We start from the raw sequence: 16,419 nt of genomic DNA on the forward strand, positions 1-16,419 counted from the left end.
TCCCCCCCCCCCCCTTTTTTTTTTTTGCTCCTTTGCCAAATGTTATAGAAGTAGACCATAGTATTATTTCCAGGACTTAAGAGTTTTGTGCTCTTGTTAACAGCGGAAGCTCTGTTAGAAGTCTGTTTGACAGACCTCTGTTTTTATAGACAGCTGTTTTATAATTTTGATTAAAATTGGCCTAATGTACCACTGTAAGACTGATATTTCTAGTACCTGGTTCTACACTGCTTTTAACATTCTGTAATAACAGTTTGTATAAGGTTACATATTTATCCTGGATGCTGATATAGAATGATAGTAAACTGAGATACTCTGAGGAACTGATCTTTCAACTAAAAGCACTTTGTGTAAGAATGAGTGAAACTGATTTCCATTTAACCAGCTCTGGATGTGGTGTCATACAGTTCCCCCTTTATTTTACATTCAGGATTTTGGAATGATATAAACTGTGGTTATCCAAATCCCTACATATGTGAAAGGCACAACAGTTCCATTAATTCAACTGTTCCTCCAACAACAATTTCAGCTCCAAGAGGATGTCATCCAACTTGGCTTTCCTTTCATAATAAGGTACCATAACAGATACAGTGCATGTTGGATGTTTGGCAAAGCATTAAATAGAAAACGAGAATAATAGTATTGTTTCTTATTAGAGTAAAATCTTATTATTTTTTGGAGAGAGCTGGTTGATGCCTCCTTGCTTTTCTTTGTTTGCCTATTCACTGTTTTGTAAGATAGGTAGATTTTTGATGCTTCTCATGTATTGGCAGATAAGCCTGTTCAGTTGCAGTTGTTGAAAAGTCATTCTCTAGTCACTTCAAATCTTTTGCTGTGCATTTCTTAAAGAGTTTAGACCAAGTTCCTGCAGTATCGATGCTTTGATCTTGATGTTTTTCAACCAAACCATAATACTTTTTCGGTACTGAATATAATTAGTCTTCCTTTACTAACATGGTATGCTTTGTAGAGTTGAATAAACAGGCAGACTAGTATCAATCATGCATAACTTAGCACTGTTAGCTGACTGTCTATGAAAAGTCAGGTTTCCTTATTTTCTAGGGATTTCAGGTCAAATCTTGTATGTGTCTTGCTGAGCAAAACACTTTCTTGAGACCTTTAATTTTATGTAGAGCAAGGACAAGCACAAAAAACTCAAGCTGAATGTGTTTTTTTTTCAGATAAATGCATTATTTTACTGCCTTTTCTCCATCCTGCTTTTCTTAAAGCAGTGGGTTTCAATCTGGGAGTAAAGATAATATATATAGAATTTTTTCATGTTTTAGTGTTACAAAATATTTGGATCTATGGAAGATGAACGTGTCACTTGGCATGCTGCACGAACAGCTTGCATGAATTTAGGAGGAAACCTGGCCACTATCCATAATGAACAAGTGCAAGGTACTGTGTATAGTTTTGCAGCAAGCAACTAGATGAGATGACATTTGGTCTTTCCAGGATGGCTGTTGTATTTGTGGGACTATGAGCAGGATTTGAAAAATGATTGCACATCTGATTTCTGTTAAAAAACATACAATTTCTAGAAATTTACAATGAAGTCTTCACCTGCATCTACAAAATTTTAATGTTGGCTTAGGTATATATACACATGTATGTTGTCCTGGCAGCCCAAGTAGTACTTTTTCTGCTTACATATGATGCCAGCTGGACCCAGCAAGATCCATTCCAAATTATGTAGTCTCGCTAGATGGCATTAACTTGCTGCATGGCTTTCCTGTTAACTCAAGATGAACACCTTTAGGATGAGAACTTGCTGTCTCTGGGCAGCTTGGGGCAGAAGTTTGACAGCTCTTACACCTACCCACAACTCACCACAGAGATGGACCATTCTTTTCACTACAGGAGCTTAGTTTAATTAACCTAAGAGGTGCATCCCTGACTGGGGGAGATGAGCATAGGGAAATTACCTCATCCTTGAGGTAATTCAAATTAAATTTTGGGGAAGATACTGATAGACGTTAATAACACCCTCTTTTTAGAAATACTGTTTTATATTATGGTGATGAGAAACAGATGTTGCACAACATATACTGTTTGTGAACTCAAAAGAACATACTGAAAAATCAAGCATTGTAAAATAAGTCTTTGTTTTAGTCTGAGCAATTAATTAGTTTAAATTTAGACTGCTGACATGAACTTAGTACTACTTATGTTTTACACATGTGAAGAGATGAAGAATCAATGTTTCACTTTTCAAATATAGTTAAAAACTTACCCAACATAATTTCTGCAGTACAGATTTCAGGTGGTTGGTTCATGTAGAGGGATTGAATTCTAAGGAAAAGAAAGCTATTAGCAGAAAACGTTATTGCTGGCAATGTAGGCATAAAGGCTTGGGTTTCTGTTACAGTTTCTGGCAGAACAGCAATTTGAACATTTGGCAAAGAAATCTGTAGCTTCATTCCTGGAAGTAGAAGTTGCATTCATTTTAAAAGACTAAAGGAAGGTGAATGGTTTATAGAACAGACAGAAGTTCATCTGTTGTTTGCAGAGAAAAGTCATGATAGTCATTCTATCACAGTGTTTGTATTGTGGATTAGTGGGTTGCTGAATGCCTAGCCTGCTCTGTTTGTGAGCTAGCCGTGCTAAGACACATAAGTGCCTTCCTGGACTGTGCAAAGCTATGGTGACTGATTTGCTTGTGATGAATAGTTCTGTTGAGACTCATTTTAAACATGTTGCTTGTGCATTCTGCTCCCTGTTAAGACAGTTCAGGCTATTGCCCAGGTGTGACAGGGGGAGAGGAAACACACCTGCAGCTCTGTAACAGCATTACTTGTGCACATGCACAAATCGTAGGTGCTCAGTGGTGCTGTCTGATGCCATTGGTGGGTAACCACTCAGGTGGGGTTATCAGAAAGGTATGTTATCTACATGGCTGTATATTTCTAAGTTAATTGTCAGACTAGGGTTCAAAAGTGTTTTGAGACATTATAAAGAGCATTTCTGTTATGTCTTTGGGATTAGATACTTAGATGAAGTTATTTTGCCCAAAGGCATATCTGGTTCCCTGTTCATTAAACTCAAGAGTCACCTCCTTTTCATCTTACCTTCTTGTGTTTGTCAACAATGAAGTGTTCTGCATTTCAGAAAAAAATATTTAATATCACCAGTCTCGGGACATTTCATTTGCCCTCCATTAAAATGATTTAATTTTTTCTTTGCCTTTTTTTACTCTAGCTTTCCTCACCTTCCATATGAAAGATTTTGTTGCTGATACATGGATTGGATTAAATGATATAAATCATGAACTGAGGTTCCTCTGGACAGATGGAACAGGAGTTTACTTTACAAACTGGGCCAAAGGCTTCCCATCAGGACATATGGATTTATACTCATATGATGGCCAGGTAAATAGCAATCACAAATTGTTCACTGAAATTTGATTTTAGATTGTATTTCCTCATTTGTTGGGATTTGAGACATGTTACTGCTTGACTTATTACTTGCATATTTTTTTACATGTCAAACATAAATCCAAATGGAGTGAATGGTTTTGAGCCCTTGGGCAGTTGCTGTATTAGTTGGTGACAGGATCTGTGGAGGGCTCTTACAAAGACTGGTTTCAGATTTCAGTGAAGGCTACGCTGCTTCTGTGTTCACCCCATGTTCTCTTATAGGATCTGGTAAAGAGTACAGTGGGATTCCAGCATTTGCCCCAAAATCACACTGTATGAGCACATCCTCCTTGTCCTCTAATCACAGCCGTGCCTGAACATAGCAGGTTTCTCAGTTGGCATGTAGCTTGAAAGGGGCACTTACACATGTTCCTTTCAAACAGCCATGTCTTACACAGAAGCAAATTTTGTCAGTCACATTTGTAGAAAGGAGGTGCTTCTATAAAAGGAAAGACAGCCATTCAGCTTTTATGGAAGAAAAAAAAAAAAAAGAAAAAAAAGAAAATTCCCCTATTTCTCTGTCATACAAACTGATCTAGGAGGTCATGAAGTTCCTCTCTCTGATCTTATGTGTTTTAGTTCTGTGCTATGGAACTACAGCACATTATAGTACTAACTCTATTTCTCTTGAATGCCATTTTGAATGTAGAAATCTTATTTTTATGTATAATGTCCTTTTTCCTGTTCTTGAATGTAGCACCTCTGAGCTTCTTATCTCTAATGGAGGGAGAAAATTGGGAGAATTTGTTCAAAAGAGAAAACATCTTTAAAATGTTACTCCTGGGAGGAACAATTATCTTTTTATGAGAAGTAGTAGAATTTCTGTGAAGTCTTCTGTGAAAACTCATAAAGTCTCTATTTTGTAAATTTCAGATTTATTTTTAAGTTTACTTGACTTTAACCAAAAAAAAAAAGTTATCATAGTTAATAAAAAATACTATGCAACTGTTCAGTTTGAAAGATTTAAATCTTAATGATTTCACTTACAAATGAAGTGTTTCTTCATCTCTTCCTGGACAACAAAAGCAGATAAGTAAATAGAATAAAATAAATATAGATGTTTCATTGCACAAAACCATTTGTACTCATGCAGCCTTTTTGCATTCATAACTGTTTGTTTAATGTGTGCTAATTAGGTTCTAGCTATCATCACTATGTCAGAGAGGTGGAGATGTGTCTGTAAGGGTGTTCCTGAAAGATCAATGGCTGCCTTTGGGCAGGAGCAGTTCTAATTTTGCTGTGTACTATTGCAGCTTGCAACAATAAATTTGAAGAGACTGGTATGTCAGAAATGTTGCACGGCCCGTTTAGGGTCCAGTTGTTTTTTTCTGGGGCAAAGCTAACCGTTCTTTTCCACAATAGCCGATTTCACTTCTCTTTAAATTGTCTGTGGCTTTCCTTCTCTCCATGACGTATGCCTTAAGATATGAGAATACCGAAATTTCTGTGGTCTGCTTATCCACCCCAGTGTTGCGTAAGAGAGCAACATTAAGAAAGTTGTGAAGTGCAAGAGGAACAGAACCTCCACATCATAAAATTTATCCTCTTACATGTTACAGGGATATAAAACTACAGCATCACTTGTTTCTGAAGATGTAAAAGGGGGACAAAAGTTTTATATTTGCTTCTTATAGCTATTTGTAACTGATTTTATATCTTTTTGCCTCAAGGCTGATTGTGTTGTCATGAGAAACAATCCTGTTAAGGAAGCAGGGAAGTGGGCTGATGAGAGTTGTGATAACAACAGAGGATATATATGCCAAATTAATGCAGGTACTTGTCTTTTTAGTTAAAACATGATCAAACATGGTTTTTCAGGGAATTGCTTGGGTGTGTGTATTTCAACATCATTTCACTTCCAATAAGAATACATCCACAAATTGTTTTTCACCAGGAACACAAGGGTCATATGTATCAGAGGTCCAGTTAGAGTCACTACTCTCAGCTGACCCTTTCCCGTAACTACCATGTTGCTACCTTCCCGAGCTGGAATTTGTATCTGCATCTTTGTGTTTAGTATGACCCTTGACGTGATATTTGTTCCATGATTTTGTCTGTCATTTTCTAAACGTACAAAACATGTTCTGGAAAATACTGGCTTGTATATGTAGCATGAAGTGTTTGGAGCACAGCTGTAACTCACTTGCACTGAACTTGAGCTGACTCACCTTCAAAAAGGAAATTAAAAAGCAATGAAAACCTGGATTTAAATATCTGATTTTTAAGGACTGGTCTGTTGTGGAGGTTTTCTTTAATCAGGAAAAAAAATCCCTTGTAAACAGCTTTTTTTTTTTTTTTTTATGAAAAAATATTTTATTAGAGAAACTGTGACCTAATCTAATCCTAATTCATTTCAGTAATACTATTCTGGAGGATTATACAGAATGCTCCTTTACTCCTTGTAACAGGAGTATAACTCCAGAGGTTGCTTTAAGCAGCTCTTTTCCTTTCTACAGCTACTCAGTTACAATTGAGTTTTACTACTGCTGCTGGTTTAAAGAAAAGCACATCTAACTCATGCTGATCAAAGTCAGCGAACATAAAAACAAGAAAAGTGGCTTTTTGTTTAATTCTGTTTGCAGTCACCGCGAAATCACTGTCCCCTTTTGAACAAGTATATGAGACTTTTTTAATCCTTTATTTTACAGATGCTGAGTTTCTGCCTTCTGCAAGTTCATCCCCATCCAGCATTATCCGTTATGGTAACAGCAGTTATTTGTTCATCCATACCAAAATGAAATGGGAGGATGCACGAAAAAACTGCAAACGCGATCAGTTTGACCTTTCCAGCATCTTAGACCCCTACAGTCATTCATTCCTGTGGTTAAAGATATTAAAGTATGGGGTGCCTATGTGGATTGGACTTAACAGTAATGTGGTAAGAACATCAGACTAGTTGAACATGATGCTGTTTCTCTTACGGACAAATCAGGAACTGAAAAGTCAATTATCTCTCTGTACTTTACTTTATTAGTTTATATTTTGGTCCTAAATATTTTTATGTGTTGTCAGATTTACAGGTAGGAATCTGTCCTCTTCCATTACTCTGATTAAATTGTAAATATTACACATTTTTCACACATTTTCTGTGATACGACACTCTGTGTACTTCCAAATGAGACATTTTTTAGGCTAGCATCTTGAAATATCTCTTTGTATGTATGGTGCATTTGAGATAAAATCCACATATTTGAAGATGTACAGTGGAAAGCATTTATTCTAAATAACAACACCAAATTTTCAGAAATAAAGTGCTGTTGCTATGACTTTTTCAACATTTTTGATGCTAGTTTGCCAAATAATTAATTGATTTACTGGATTAATTTTATTCCTCTCCCAGTTCTTTGCTATTTTGATACTTTCTGGGTTAAAATATACCACCGTTTCTTCTTGGCACAGACATATGTCCCACATTCACTCCATTTGGCTGAGCACATGAAAGAAATACAAATGAGTGGACATAACACACCACTTCCTAAAAACTGAAAGATTGCCCTAACCTAATCAACAGGATTGTCCACTGAGTTCACCAGCTTTGGTGGGAAATTATTAAGTTTTCAAATATACTTTAAGTTAAAATAACATTTCTTGATATTTGGGGCAGAAACAAATAGTACAAAAATTAGTCATCAGACTTTCACTTCTACAAATTATTTTAAATTAAATGTTTATTAGTCCCAAATTAACAGGTTTGTTAAGTTCAAAATTAATTCAATATGTCACTTACTCTGCATTTTCTTTAGCTGAAGAGCGTTTGCTGCACTGCTGTATTTCTCAATGAATGGCTGCTTGTCACAAAATGAATTTAAAAGTTTAAGCCATTCGTATTGGTTATTGATTTCTTAAAAAAAATCTTCTAGAACAAGCTGCTGCATAGATAGACATTTGATCGATAAAAGAATGGTTAATGCTTAGAATTTAATCTTTCCTGTTGTTTTGTTTTGTTCTTAGACCAATGGGCGTTATGAATGGATTGATAACTGGAGAATGAAGTATACTAAATGGGCTGAAGGGGAGCCAAAGCAGAAAATAGGCTGTGTCTATCTAGACATTGCTGGAGCCTGGAAGACAGGATCCTGCAATGAAAGTTACTTCTCTGTTTGCAAAAAACCTGATGGTAATAACTTGAATCTAACCATTGTAATTACAAAGATTATCTCTTTAGAGTTCATTGTGCTGTGTGGACCTCTGATATATACTTAGATGCTATTTTTTATTTCAAGAGCTAAATAGATGAAATAAAATTTACTTGGGTTGAATGGTGTTGCTTTAAAATGAAGGCCAACACATAGTAAGAAGGAGATACTGTGACTGTGAATAGCCATCACTTTATGTTAATAATGTTAGTTATATTTTGCAAAGCATAGAATCATGTTATCTTGCTATTTATTCTGATATTGAGTAAACATGCAAGACTAAAAACCTCAAAATCAAAACGCAATGAACTGTAGGTAGTAGTCACACGGGTACAGTGTTGAAGGGGGAAGAGCTGAATAACCAAGCCATAAGGGGTCACAAGGAATGTTTACTTATAACAGCTTTCCAGGTTTTCCTTTTATAACTGAATAACAAATTACAGGTGCTATAGAAATGTTTAAGGATACTTCTTCAGGCTGCCTTCTCTTATGTTTTTGACCTGAAACTCACGTTACAATCATCTAATAAAGCCTTCTGCATTCAGTGATAATAGTTACAGCCTGTATGACCAAATTCATCTGAGCCCTGATTCAGCAAAGAAGGCAGGTGTGAAAATACATTTGTGAGTAAAGAGCTGAGCTGAACTTAAGAATGTGTTAAAAGATAAAAGTATGCTTGGATTCTTTGCTAAATTAGATTTCTTGATACTACAGTTGCAGTATTTTTGTTCATAGATTTAGGACTTCTTCCCACTATTGTGTTATACTAAGAAGTATAGACCACCAAAATTACCTTTTTTTTTTTTTAAAGACATGAGTGAGTTTTCCAACATTCAGTTAGAATACTCTATTCATGCTAAAAGAATGTATAAGAAGCTGTTTCTTTCAATCTTGTGCTCTCTTTTTAAATTACTTTTTTTTATTTTTAACAGTTCAAGCTCCCACCGAGCCCCCTCAGCTTCCAGGGAAGTGCCCTGAATCAGAAGGACACAAGTCTTGGATTCCTTTCCGAGGTCATTGCTACTACATTGAATCTTCCTCTACAAGAAACTGGGCCCAGGCATCTTTAGAATGTCTTCGACTAGGTAAGTATCCTCCTTAATGAAAGAGCACATCTTTCTAACTCATTGCTCCTCTCTGTGGAAAGCTGAACATGCACTACATATTTTTATTACTTCTAGGATGGTCTAAGTGTTAGATAAGACAGTTGCATCCAATTGTTGCCTTAATTTGGGAGGAGATGGAAAACATCTGTCTATCAGCGGCATACACTTTCATGTGTGTGGGACCAGGCATTAGGGGAGCTGTGTGGCCTGGAGTGGAGATCACAAAAGTGAAAACTTTGTCCTTTGACCCTGCTAGGAGGTAGTCAGCCTCATCCACAGCAGTCACTAAACCATGTTTAAATGGCATTTTATATCTTTTGTATTCCTGATATGATTTTTCCCTTGATTATTGCAGTTTCATGCCATTGGAATGAAAGTTACAGCTCTCAAGGCTGGATAATATTTTAGTCTTGTGGTTTAAGCCCAGAGGGCAACCAAGCACCATGTAGCTGCTTGCTCACTCCTTTCACCTCAGGGATAAAATAAAATAAACCAAAAGGCTCAGGAATTGAGACAAGGATAGGGAGGAACGACTCACCCATTATAGTCATGGGCAAAAGACAGATGACTTGGGAAGTAAAAGAACATCAAATTAATTTGAACACCACCAACACTAATTTACTAATCAGAGTAGAACACCGAGAAATACAACCACATCTTAAAAACATCTTCCCACAGCCCACAGGGCTGCAGCTCTTCATGAATTTCTCCAGTGTGGGTTCCTGCCATGGGCTGAAGGGCCCCCAGCAATAGACTGTGCCAGCTTGGACTTCCCTCAGCATCACAACATTCTTCAGGTGCAGCCACCTACTCCAGTGTGGGGTCTTCCACAGGCTGCAGGTGGGCATCTGCTCCACCATTGACTTCCATGGTCTGAGAAGAAGAGCCTGCCCTCTCACCACTGGCTGCAGGGGAGTGTCTGTGCTGGCACATCCCCTGTCCTCCTCCTCCTCCTTGTTTCTTCCACTGACCTCGGTGTTTGACCTCAGGTGTCGGTATTGGAACTGGTGCTGTTTAATGTCTTTGTTGGTGATATGAACAGTGGGATCAAGTGCACCCTCAGCAAGTTTGCCAACAACACCAACCTGTGTGGTGCAGTTAACACGCTAGAGGGAAGGGATGTGCCATCCAGAGGGACCTGGACAGGCTGGAGAGGTGGGCCCGTGCAAACATCATGAAGTTCAGCAAGGCCAAGTGCAGGGTCTTGCATGTGAGTCAAGGCAATCCCAAGCACAAATACAGGCTGGGCAAAGAGCAGATTGAGGCAGCTCTGCAGCGAAGGACTTGGGGATGTTGGTTGATGAGAAGCTCAGTATGGCCTAGCAATGTGTGCTTGCATGCCAGAAAGCCAATTATATCCTGGGCTGCATCAAAAGAAGCGTGACCAGCAGGTGGAGGGAGGGAATTTTCCCCCTATACTCTGCTCTTGTGAGACCTCACCTGTATCCAGCTCTGGGGCCCCCAGCATAAGAAGGACATGGACCTGCTCAAGCAGGTCCAGAGAAGGGCCACAAAGATGATCAGGGGGCTGGAGCCACTTCCCATGTGAGGACAGACTGAGAGAGTTAGGGTTGTTCAGCCTGGAGAAGAGAAAGTTCTGAGGAGGCCTCATAGTGACCTGCCAGTACTTAAAGCAGGCTACAGGAAATATGAAAAGGGACTTTTTACAAGTATATTTTGTGATCAGATGAGGGGTAATGGTTTTAAACTGAAAGAAGGTAGATTCAGATTAGATATTAGGAAGAAATTCTTCCCTGTGAGGGTGGTGAGACACTGGCACAGGTTGCCCAGAGCAGCTGTGGCTGCCCCCTCCCTGGCAGTGTTCAAGGCCAGGTTGGACGGAGCTTTGAGCAACCTGGGCTAGTGGAAGGTGTCCCTACCATGGCAGGGTCGTTGGAACTAGATGGTCTTCAAGGTCCGTTCCAACCCAAACTTTTCTATGATTCTGTGTGCTTTAAATATTATTGTATTCTCCACATCAACATTTATGTAACATTTGGGTGAAGATAACTGATAATATACTTTTAAATATTGAAAAGTCTCCATAATATAACTCTTGCTGCAGCTCAGTCTTTAAGACTGTGGCAATTGTTACACTGTGACCTATTTCCATACCATTTTCTCAATTCTTTTACTAACATGACAGATTCTCAGTCTTTGAAAGCTGCAGTGTATGTTCTTAGTTATGGATAGTGAAAAGAACCTTGACAGCTGTGAGCATAACAGCTGTTATCTGTTATCTGCAGGTCTCTGCTTTAAGTAGAATGATTGTAATTTTGAATAAGCTTGCGTGAGAAATTAAATAACATTTCTTTTGTTTGAAGGACTGAGTTTCTAAAAGAGACTCAATAAGAAGAGTGGGGCAAATAATAGATGAAAGACTTCTAAGGTGAAGTTTAAGAGGAGTTGAATGATGATATTGCATGTAATAGCAGGTGCCTCCACTCTCTGACTCAGGTTGTCTGCAGCTGTCCCACATATTTGTTGTTGGAATCTGCAGTTACATTAGAATTGCATTTTTCTGTTGAACTAAGATCCCTGAAAAAAGGCACTTACCATTTGTTCCAGCATGTGTGGTAAAAGACTGGTATTATGTGGAATTTGAAGTTTGAATGCTAGTATACTTAAGACTTCACATCACTGACATCCCCTTCCCTTCAATGCTAGCCTTAATCTTTCATGGTAATTGCTAGGACAGGCTGAATCCAGCAGCCCAGCAGAGGCAAGGTTACCGTGGCTCAATGCTCCTAAATCCAACAGTGACAAAGATGAGAATGTCTTCCCTATAGGTGCACACACACACACATGTATACAACACATCTATACATACATTCATGGCTAGCCACACAGATCAGCACAGATGAAACACAGAGCACTCGCATGAACACAACCTGCTCCAACACCCTTATTGTGTTCCTCTCTCTGATCAGATTAAGGTCCGTTAGCAGGAATACATACATAAATACAGTGCGATCCCTCCAGCAGCTGGACTCAGTCACTAGATTTGCCCAGTAGCTGGCCCATGGATCTCAGTGTCTTCAGTTGCTGGGACCTGGAAATATAAGCCCCCATGGCCACAGCCTGGCTCCTCTTGCTGGTACAGACCCTGTCTCTCTCACACACACACAGGTCCCTCCAGTAACCTATCTCCTGTGGTCTTGCCTGTAGAGACACACAAGAGCACAGACACATACAGAGCTAGCTGGAGCTCCCCTGGTCCCCAGGCAGCCATCCCCTCCTTGGTCTTACCTTTAGAGATGCACATACACCAGTGTGTCTCATCCTTGGAGACCTGCAGCCCTTCCAGCAGCTGACTGGGACTCCCCTGGTCCCTCTGATAGCTAGCTCAGCTTGTGGTCTCTCTCACCCTTGGTGATGCACACAGAGACATGGCTCACTTGCTGTCTGGGATGACTTGATATTCCCTGGTGATCACACACACACTTGTGTACCTGCACTTGCTCCAGCTGCTGGCACCACGGATCCATGGTCCCACTGCAGTTGCTGGTACTTAGACCCCTATGCATGTTCATTCACACAGAGTGAGGAATCTTTCACCCATGAAAACAGTTAGAAATAGAGTTTAATAAGAAGATAAGACTGTCTGCCCAGATCAGGTGCAAGGTGTGGCCAGACAATTTGTACTTACCTGAAAACTGTTCAGACATGACCAGTCTTTTTATCCTCTTATCCTTCTATTTTCCCATGCTTGTTCCTTCGAAATCATCTAGGTTCATCCCTTTCCCTGCCTTTGGTTCCTTCCCTGAACATTTCATAATAAGTCTTATGCAATCTTGAAATGCTCTTCTGTATCCCATCATGTGTCCCATACCCCCAGGTGGTAACTCCCCTCAGTCTGCAAGGTACTTTGATGTGATCTTGATGGGTTTCATGCCTGAACACTAGGGCTGAGGATGTCCTTGGCAGCCCTAGGAGGGGCCTGAGAAGGATGTCCCACCCTCTGAGTCCACAATTTGGGTTCTTCCCCTGCCATAGTGTCTCTTTGCTCCTCTGGGCTTGTGGAGATTGGCCATTGATGGGCTGATGGCTCCTGTGACAGGCCTGGGAGTAGCCAGGGAATGGGTCCCCCACCTGCCATTGTCTTCTCTGCTCTGTTTTGGATGTGCAGTGAAGCTTTTTATCACATAACCTAACAGTAACCAAACATCTGATACCATTCAGCAAAAGAGGAACAAATAAAAAAATATAAAGACTACAGTGAAAAAAAAAGAGGAACGTTCCATGTTCTCTTCTATTTTGCTGTCCTTGCTTGCACTCTGGGTTTTGTGTGCAGTTGGGCACTTTCTAATTATATCTTACCCATAGTAGACTTCTGAACCGTAGTAGAATTTATCAGTAGTGATTCAAATGACTTTTGTATTTTCAGTCTCTGTAACTGTGCCTTCCTTACCTGAGAAAAAATACCACCAAAAATTGAACAGCCAAATCAAAACAACCAAGTGCCAAACACAGATGTTGCTCCACACCTACTGACTGTGTTCTAGCCCCACACTAAAGAGAACTGGAGATGCACTTTCTCCGGTGTTTAATGCCACATCACACGAAGTCATGTCGCTCATTCTGTCTGCTGGCTCCATGCTGTGACTTCGTGACTTTGCTAGAGCATCCTTCAGAATGAGTCATGTCAGAATGCCTAGTGTTACATGTTACAGATGACCGAGATGATCTTTCTTTCTCTGATGGCTACAAAGGGAATGTAGGAAAATAAATAAGACCTGGTTAAAGAGTTACACTAAGGACTGTGTTTCAGAAAGCCAGCAAAGTCTGTGCTATACATGAGCTGTACAGAGGCTCAGAAAACTTGTAGTCATTAATGTGTGAAGTTATATTGTGCACAGACAAGTTATACATACTTTTTACTACAAACTTTTAATTTTTTTCAGAGTGTTTTGGGGTTTTTTAAAAATAGTAACACATCAGTAGAAATTGATGCTGGTTACCATGTTGGCCTGTTGTATTTTGCCTAGAGCTGTTGTTCAGCTATGTTGCTATTTCCTAGTGGATGAGGAAACAAACAAAATGCTAGTGCAGTGTCGTGGAAATGGTAAGAAATACATCAGGAACAATGCTGGAGTCCCTCCTAAATTATTACCCAAAATTAGTTTCTGTTTTGAACTTCAAACTTTGTTTGGAATTTGGCACAGATAATCACTAGCAAAAATAAGACTGACATTTGACAGGACAATGAGAATGCTTTACAGTGTGAAACTTAGGTCTCTAAGAGAGTATTTTTTCTCTGTGCCTTCCAGGTGCCTCTTTGGTATCAGTTGAAGATTCAGCTGAAGCCAACTTTCTGGCAAACACCATTGAACCACTTGAAGGGAAAACATCAACTTTTTGGACAGGAATGTACAGAAATGTGGATGGTAATTTATTCACTTTTGGCATCTTTTTGTTTGGTGAATAATTGTCATAAGCTGTTTGACATGGGTGTTGAAAATTTCACATTATACTTCTGTAATACATAAACAGTGAAATTAGAAAAAGCAATATTTTATCATCATAGGGGAAGCTGGTCAGTTGTTATGAAGCAATAACCAGTAGTATATAACAGAAAGACCAGGCACAGAAAGTTCATTTTAAAACAAACAAAAAACATTTCACCACAAAGGCACAACAGAGGCAACAGAATGAAAGATGGACATTGTCGTGGTTCTTTTAAAAAAACCACATATGATGGACCAGCTCCTGGAATATAAGCTATGTGATTGCTCTTTGTTGCTTTTTTTTTAAAGCAGGATGACAAGTATCTGTGTTCACTAATTACTTGATAGGAACTGGGCTCATTGCACTGTGTTCTAAATCTAACTAGAGTCTCAGCAGTTGTTAGGTTTCTAGAAGAAGACTTCTAATACTTAATCTATTTGCTACTAAAATACTACTCCAGAATGTCTGACCACCACAAAAAAACCCAAAAAAACAAACCTAACAAACAAACAAAAAAAACCCCACCCCCCCAGCTTTTTCTTCATACAGATTACAAATCAAATTACACAGATGGATGTCTGCATAGACTTATTTCACTCCCCAGTCTTCATTTTTTTTCCTCATCGAAGCCATTTTAATTATAATTCTTTACAGAATGGGTTGTTAGGTGTTGGAGTGGGCTGTCCAGGGAGGTGGTGGAGTCCCCATCCCTGGAGGGGTTTAAGAGTAGAGCTGACTTAGTGCTGAGGGATATGGTGTAGTTGGGAACTGGTAATGTTGGGTTGATGGTTGGACTGGATGATCTTCAAGGTCTTTTCCAACCTAGACAATTCCGTGATTCTGTGAAAGTACAGACAGGACTGTGTTGGGAGTTGAGCCAAAGTCAAATGATCCTTCTCAACATGGAGAGGCCCTGGGCTGAAGTGCCTGTCATGGAGATACTCCAATTTTTAAGCTAGGGAATAATGTGGCTAACATCACCTCTAGTCTTTGGAATCACCATTGCAGAATGATCAGTCACCCATCTTTAGTTACAGTTGGCCCTCAAAACACCTTCACTTTGAAGTTGGAATTGTTTGTGTCTTTGGAATAGTGTATCACAAGTTTTTCTATTTTCTGCCTCACTGTGAGGAAGGTAAGGTAAGAGAGAACAGGCAATAGGCTGCTTTAATTAAATCTTAAATTTGCTGATTATTGCTTTTCCATTAATACAATTAGGATTTGATTAAATAGATATTTCTGGTTTTATGATAGACCTAAAAGTTTCTTCAGTCTTGTGGTGTTCAGGATAAAAGCTCCAGTATAACAATGTCAGAGGCAGGACTGCAGAATTGTTCAGGTTAATTGGGGTGGGGTTTTCACGAGTTTTGGAGAGGTTATTTTATAATTCCCTACTCAACCACTTCAGTAACAAACTAGCTGGGGAGAAGACAAGTATTCAATTATATATTAGTTGAATTTTAACCAGGAAAAGGGGAAGTTTTCAGTAGAGGAGGAAAGAATTTGAGGAGAGTAATGATTTATATCGATAACACATAAATAAAAGCTGAGGTTTAATCATGTGTCATTAATTGACACCTAAAATGTATTTTAAAGGGGTTCTAGAGCAGGTGCAGAACAATACAGTTCTTACAGTAATCATAAACACAAGAGATGTTTCATAATACTGTCATAATACTAGATAGTGATTATAGTCATTTCAGCATAACTGCATAATTAAACTTCATATTGTTGGAAAAGCATTTGTATCCAGATGGCATGCTCTGACACAAAGGGTGGCAGGTATTTTAAAAAAAAAAAACAAAAAAAAGAAGAGGCAAAATATGAAAAATTTATAAGAAAACAAAACAGCTTTCATGCTGAGTCTAAGAATTTGCTTGTTTGAGTACAATTTAAGCGTCACAAGGGGCACATTTATTCTAAATAAATAATACTATTAAAAGAAAAGAAAAAAAATAAACGAACAGGAAGGAAGAGACAGAAAGTTCCAGCATAGTTGAACAACAGTGACCACAAGATTTTGATGCAGATCTTTAAACAGGAAAATTGTGTGTGTAAAGTCAGTGGAAAGGAGCAGAAACAGAAAAACAAATGGAATAAAATTGGACTTAGAAAAACTTCCCTGGGGGCTTTGAAAAGAGTAATACAAAACCTCCCTAAAAATTATTGAAATGAAGGGCATTCTGGTGAAGATAAATTATGTTTTGACATTAGTAATTTCTATAAACTGAATAAACAGTTGACACTGCACCATTGCAATAAATTGTGGGAGATAATTCTTTAAACTTTCTTGCCTCTGTAACAACATAA

The 16,419-nt window shown here is 38.8% G+C and overlaps 1 protein-coding gene across 1 annotated transcript in view; it reads left to right on the forward strand.

Annotated features, from left to right (window-relative positions):
• LOC113477169 (macrophage mannose receptor 1-like) overlaps nucleotides 1-16,419 on the forward strand; it is a 63,262-nt gene that overhangs the window by 41,154 nt on the left and 5,689 nt on the right. The window contains exons 19-26 of the mRNA XM_026843329.1: nucleotides 408-573; nucleotides 1,287-1,401; nucleotides 3,202-3,371; nucleotides 5,090-5,192; nucleotides 6,068-6,297; nucleotides 7,371-7,536; nucleotides 8,488-8,640; nucleotides 13,932-14,048. Coding sequence (XP_026699130.1) covers nucleotides 408-573; nucleotides 1,287-1,401; nucleotides 3,202-3,371; nucleotides 5,090-5,192; nucleotides 6,068-6,297; nucleotides 7,371-7,536; nucleotides 8,488-8,640; nucleotides 13,932-14,048 — 1,220 coding nt within the window. The remainder of the gene's footprint in view (nucleotides 1-407; nucleotides 574-1,286; nucleotides 1,402-3,201; nucleotides 3,372-5,089; nucleotides 5,193-6,067; nucleotides 6,298-7,370; nucleotides 7,537-8,487; nucleotides 8,641-13,931; nucleotides 14,049-16,419) is intronic.

Source organism: Athene cunicularia (genome assembly GCF_003259725.1).
Source record: "Athene cunicularia isolate RWA chromosome 2 unlocalized genomic scaffold, athCun1 chr2_part1, whole genome shotgun sequence".
Taxonomy (NCBI): Eukaryota; Metazoa; Chordata; class Aves; order Strigiformes; family Strigidae; genus Athene; species Athene cunicularia.